Raw genomic sequence first — 7,051 nt, 5'->3', positions numbered from 1 at the left:
CACAAAAAGTTTATGCACTCAAACGAATAGAAAATTTAGCTTTTAAGAGCTTAAATATCGATACCACTATATCGTATATTATTTTAATATATACGTGATGTGTCAACATAAAAAAAAATCTTGAACAAAATGCAGGCAAGAAAAAAAATCCCTATCGACTTTTATATATTTTATAGATACAACCCAATATTTTCTATAGATATTAGAGTCAAGTATTGGCTTTGTATTCAAATTTGTGGGATGAGTTAAGATACGAAAGAATTGTAACTATAGTTTAGAACCATTATTTGAGTTAAAGGGATTATATTGGCCCGATATGGTTTTGCAAATAAAATCGGTCCAGTTATCATTCTTTTATTGTGTCGATCAATTTTGGCTACTTTAAGTACATGGCGCCACAAAGAGTTATTCATAATAATTTGCTGTTAGAAATTGATGATAATTCGTCAAATAATATAAAATGTAATCTACACTAAATTTTGAGAAAAAACATTTTAGCTTGCCTTTGTGTTGTAACCAAAAGAATTAGATGAATTATTGTGAATTTATAATTTTAAGTTTGAATTTCCAAAAAAAAATACACGAACCATTATTGCTCTATTGCTTTTAATGTATCTTGGAATTGTGAATTCATAGATTATATAGTGTGCTACAAACGCAAGGAACTGATCAGGGGAGCCAAGGGACCATTATTTCTTAACTTTTTGAAAGTCAAATACAATGGAAAGTTGTTGGATGATTGTGTCATCAATATTTGGCGTTATTTTTAAGAGACTGACTGTTTAATTTGTTCCAATCAGATGATATATTAATATATAGTTCGAAATTTTACAAAAAAACGGCAACATGGATCGAGTACCTTGCAGCAGGGGCTTCCTCAAGGGGGGGGGGGATAGAGGTGATTGAGCTCCCTCCTTAAGCCAAAAAATGTTTGTCGTTACTAAAAAAACGATAGCAAAAATTTAAACGGGAAAACAAGAAAAGAAATATTTCTTTCCAAGTCTTTTTTAATTTATTAAAATTCAGGCTTGACACAATAATTTTAACTCTAGAATAAAAAAAAGTTTAAGGATTAAAATGTTTTTCAGATTAAACCCTGACATTTTCATTAAAAAAATCTACTCCCGGTCGTATCGAAATAGCATTTTCTTAGATCTAATTTATTCGTGTTGGGTTAGAGCAATATTAAAACTCCCCCCCAGAATAATTTTTTCCGATAATTTGAGTTAATTTGAACTCAATAATAAAGACTCGAAATATTCAAGTAATGATTAGTCTAATTTTTAGTATAAATCAAAAAGGCGACAAATTATTCATCTCATTAAGATAAGTGTTAATGTATGAAAAAGGAAAAAAGATATTACAGATTTGAAAATTCTCAAAAATTTGAACTCAATACAACACCAATACTTATTTTCCTTTTGACATGTCACAACGCAGCTGTCGCTTCATACGTATTTCATGAATCATGTCTGAGTCTTGTCTTCTAATATTGTTTCACCTCTAGTTCCGGTGTCTCTAGCCACTTGATATTTTTGAGTTATGAAAAAGTAAAATGAAATACTACTCACTTAATATGTGGTGTGTTAATATAAATCGAAAAAAATCAAAAAATATGAGAAAATCATAGACATATTTGAGTCAACTATAGGCTTTGTATTCAAATTTATTTGGTGGGTTAAGATACCCAAGAGTTTATGCTCAAGTTTAAAACCTTTATTTGATTTAAGAGATTTATATTGGCCCCAAAATGACCTCGGAAATAAAATATGTCAATTTATTTTATTATGACGATCCATTTTGGCTACTTTAAGTTCAATTTACAATAGGATTTTTTACTTATTCTTGATTTTTGTTCAAAATTGCTTTTATGTTGATGTATCATGTATATATTAAAATAAAATAAAGCATAATGTGTACAATAAACATATATTGGTATCGTTATTTGAGCTCTTAAAAACTATTTTTTCAATTTGTTTGAGTGCATGAGCTTTTTGTGCATATGTAAGGTCAAGAAATTTGAGCTTGAAACAAATGCAACATCCTTGAGAGAAAGAGTGAGTGACACTCCTCATCTAAATGACTGTAATGAATGGTCTATCATCTGGAGTAGTAATCTGATCTCTTTCCTTTCATTATTCAGTAAGGAAAAGAAAACATTTTTACAAAAAAGAGTTGCATCTTTTTGTAGCATTTTAAAATACTAGTACATCACACAAAGATGTTTATTTGTCGTTTCCTATTATATAAATATCTCCCAATATCATATATAACCTATAAATTAGAACTGAACCCATCCCATGTATATATGTACTATTTTTGTCAAGAATGAGTTTCATTGTTGTTTTTTTTGTTGTTTTTTGGTGAAAATATGTAGTGCATATCCCCATATGAATAAAGGAAATTCTTTATGGTATATCCTCATTGTTGTAAGGAGGGATTTTTTAAAAGAAAGGAAAATCCATTGAGAGTTATCGGACAGTTAATTAACCTGATTTCAATTTGACCTTTATTGTTTCGAAAATAAATAAAAGGAACGTTAAAAATGGGACAAAGTCCTAATACATCAAGTCCATGTTGAGTACCAAGTCTTTGCTCACAAGTTCAAGTCTTTGAATATTGTCATCGCGTCTAGTTCAAGTTTTCAGATTTCTTTTGAGTTAATTTCAAGTTCATAAGTATAATATATGTAGGTCTATAATGCTTATCATGGAGTCAATGATGTTGCCACTTGATGAATAGTCATTTTAATTCAAATATGTATGTTTTGTACACACCTCCATCATTTTTTGTCCTGAGATAGAATGAAGAACGTGTCCTCAATCTGTTTAATGATATTTAAAAAAATATATATATTCACGAAAACATCAATGAATGGGATAGAAACTGTTCAAATATATTTTCAACGCTGTAGGTAGGTAGATCCAGGAGCCCAAATATTTATTCTTTATTCATGATCAAGAAAAAAATACATATAATGAAATCGTTGAACTATTATTTAATTACTTTTTCTTATCATTACCTAAATAATTACTTTGATTAAAACCCAATGCACTGTAAAATAGTGCTGCGTCGACTAAAAGAATTATCGACTCGACTCAAATAATAAATAGATTTTTAAACTTTGAAAAACCTAAGTTAACAACATAATTTATGGAGCCAGCTTGATTTTTATCACTAAACTTCATCAAATGATGTTTTGAATCTTTGGATGCTGCTGTTCCTAAGTGATTTTATGATCAATTACAATTTCTAATGAAGTTTTACTTATCTCTGAGAAGAGAGACTAGACATAGGGTATACCGTAGAATGGTACAATTTCATAGTTACTAAAAAAATATTAGCTCATTAGTTACTTATAAAAAACTAAAATCCTTTGAAATAGGATTTAATAAGTTATATACAAAGTACCAATACACTGTTTTTTTTATTTTAAAGTTTGGAATGTCTAGTCAGTATTGATTGAAGCATTGATTATTATTTTATATAATGATCCTTTAAAAAAACTAATTAATAATTGATACGATAATGAGTAATTTGTTTACATCGTTAAATTAATTATTTGTATACTTTCTTATCTCTAATAAGGATTACTATTTGATCCTAAAAAATAAAAACAACAACTAAAAACCTTTCATTTCAAAATCAAACCAAACAAGGTAATATGCATGGATATAAAAAATAACAAGTTATGAAGCAGTTACACATCTCGTTTCTTGAATCTTTTATTGTTATGTGTAGGAGTGATTTTCATATTATATATATATATATATACATATTCTATAAGTAAAAAAAATGTCTATTTATTTTTTAACGAGAAACTCACAAGTTCTTCAGAAAATTTCTATTCCATTTGATTACGAATACGTACATTTTATCAAAAAACCAATTACAAGAAGTGCACATGGGTCACCAAATACAAACACCCATCATGTCCTTAGCTTTATTGAATCACACAACCTCTTCTCCAAAAAGAAACGAAAAAATGCCAAAATTATCTAACAGTTAGCCAAGTCAATCCATTAAAATAAACTACTCATAAGTACTCCCAAACTATCATTTTCATATAATTTATCCACACTTATTTTACATATATATTTTACGGGCAATGTGAAAAGTCGGGTAATCTGAATAATGCCCTTTCAATGAAAATGCAGACGATTATCAAATTGCGTGAAATGAAATTGTGTCATAATCAAGTCTTGAATGCTCAAATTAATTGCATTTAAATTGTTTTGCTATCAAATTATTACTCAAAATCATTTTACCTGACAATGTAAATGAACGTAATATGAACACTCTATTTGAAATTTTATAGATTGCCCCCACGTTTTCCACATTGGCCTCTCTAACATACATTTTTCAAAATGCCCGATTTTCCAAATAGCCCGTAGCATATATATATTTCATAATATTAAAATTTTACTTATATTTGATACTGTATTATAATAATACTTAGTAATATTTTCTTAAACCGTAGTTATACATTTGTATTTCTATATGATAGAATAAATAATAATATGCCCAATATATAAATATACTGTATTCAAGTGGCGATATTTGAAGAAGTTGCAACTTGTATAAGCCAATTGTACAAGTTGCGATTTCTTCATCCTGAAATTCATCATTTAATTACAACATTGATCAATCTTATTACCAACTATACATTGATACTATCATTTTATTTACAGCTATAAAAAATGCATGGTTATTATGTATTTATGAGTAATATAATTGTGGGCATTTGAACTTTAATATTTGCTACAGAATATCTCACATTATTGTAATTTGAATTAAAACAACCAAAAATTATACCATTAATGTATCGATCTTCTATGGCACAATCAGTTATTGCATAATCCTTATCCCAAAGACTGTAATTCCTTCATTAAAAATTATTTATCTCATTTTACAGTTGTCACTTGTACAAAATTGCCACTAGTACAAAAGTTATATATATGACGAAGGATTAACAAAAAATGGTATTCCTGTCTTTTCGGGAGAGGAGTATAAGTATATAATTTAGTACATCTTTTATTTATCAAAAGTAATAAATAATGAAATAGACATGACGCATCAAGTGAGACAAAGGAATCCACAACTTACAATAAAATACCTAGGGAATTTTTGTGTTAGCAAGGTAACGCCGTGACATAGCTTAGAACCGTTCGAAAATTTCCCTTTCATTAAAAAAAAATTGCTGTTGAGGACCTCATTTGTTTCCGTATATTTTTTCATTTTTGTTTACGAAATGACGACCACCTGATCAGTTTTTATCCATATTACGGAACGCAATATTATTTTTCGCAGAGTTAATGGATTTTTTGTAGTTCGTTATAGAAAGATTAATTCATGATATCCTTAGCGCCCCTAAAAGAAACAAACGTATTCTTCTAGCCCATTAAATTTGGACAAAAATAGATTATGGGATCGTTGTTTCATCACTTACAAGCTTTGCATGATTCAAAATACCGTTCTCAACACGACCTACGGGCACTGTTCCAATAACTCCAATTTTTTAGACATCTTGAAGAGGGAGACGAAGAGGCTTGTCTGTGGGACGAGCTGGGGGAATGATGTAGTCGAGGGTGTCCAAAAGGGTGGTTCCAGATGTATTTCCTTCCTTACGAGTGATTTCCCGTCCCTTTTACAGGAACTTGGGGCAAGTTTTCAACATGTTGTCTCCGTGAAATCCGGAGATGGGAACGAAGGGAATTGTGGTGGGGCTGCCACCGACATTCTTGATGTAATCAGAGACTTCCTTCTTGATTTCTTCGAAGCAAGGCTCCGTTGAGTCCATCTTGTTAACTATCAATTTTTTCACACTTATAGTGTAGGCCAACAAGGCATGTTCACGAGTTTGTCTGTTCTTGGAAATTCTAGCCTCGAAACCTACCCAGGACTGGAGGCCATGATCCAAAACACAACAATCAGTATGGAATCGCCATAGCTGATGGATATCACGCTCCGGAGGGATTCTCTTGAACTTCATGTGTGTACGTTCGCGCCCCGGTGATTCCTAGAGAAAGATATATACGTTATGTTTATGGATTTCACAAAAGTTTCCTAGGTTAGATGGAGTAATTTTAATACTATAATGTTTACTCATACTTAATCAGTGCAACTTTAAATAACCAATTTAAAAAAAAAAAAATCAGCTTAGTTCGAACTTTATTATAATGGGACCCTAATTCTGATCAGGGCAAGAATAAAGATAATTAATAAATGTGAATGACGTGTTCATATTTTTTAGTTTTTGAAAATTTGAATTTAATTTCGAGTCATACTTTTTTACAACATAAAATGTGGGGATTTTTTAGTAATTCAATACTCAAATTAACAAATAGTCTCACTTATTTTAAGTCCAATTTTCTCAAAAATATGAGTAATTATAATAGATACACTAAAAATGGGTTAAAATGTTTAGAAAATGAACATCATTTCTAAATATATATGTATTTATAGTTAAAAAAAACGTAATCTCATAAGAAAAATTAATTAATATTTTACAAAACATTAGCCGAACTCTCAAAGACAACTATTGTAATTATTTCTTTTTGTAAATACATATAATGTATTATTTAATATTTATTTGTAGGTAAATGAGTAACAGGGGAGCAGGTACATCGTTTATCATTGTATCCTTTTCGAATATTATCTTCATACTTGTACCATGTGACATACTTTTCCAGATTTATTTTCATTTCATTGTTTGATGTGAAGATTTTGGCAAAGGAGAAAGTTTCAACTTGAAGGAATAAAATTGATATGACTATAATAAGTAATACCTAATAGGATAAATATATTTCCTTTACAGAGTTATCACTAAATGTGGGTTACTACAATTATCATGCTTATACATGCTAAACTATTTTTAAATGCAATATAATTTAAAAATTATTTTTTGATCAAATATTCCGATCCGATATAATACAAACGGTACGAGGTAACTGTATCTCAAAAAGTAATTGTTTAGTTTTGTTAGCTAAAGTTTAAAAAAAAAAAAAATGAACATTTAGTTGTAATTTTTACGTAAGAAGACTTTTATTAG

The 7,051-nt window shown here is 29.3% G+C and overlaps 1 protein-coding gene across 1 annotated transcript; it reads right to left on the bottom strand.

The window, feature by feature from the left end:
* Nucleotides 1-5,647: 5,647 nt before the first annotated feature.
* LOC121119385 (elongation factor 1-alpha 2-like) lies at nt 5,648-5,992 on the bottom strand. Its single transcript, XM_040714042.1, has one exon. It carries the CDS (start codon nt 5,990-5,992, stop codon nt 5,648-5,650), a length of 345 nt encoding a protein of 114 aa, XP_040569976.1.
* Between the last annotated feature and the right edge of the window lie 1,059 nt (nt 5,993-7,051).

The sequence above is a fragment of the Lepeophtheirus salmonis genome, chromosome 6 (assembly GCF_016086655.4).
Source record: "Lepeophtheirus salmonis chromosome 6, UVic_Lsal_1.4, whole genome shotgun sequence".
Lineage (NCBI taxonomy): Eukaryota > Metazoa > Arthropoda > Copepoda > Siphonostomatoida > Caligidae > Lepeophtheirus > Lepeophtheirus salmonis.
The sequence above is the reverse complement of the archived record's forward strand: the minus strand, read 5'-3'. Positions and strand labels throughout refer to the sequence as shown.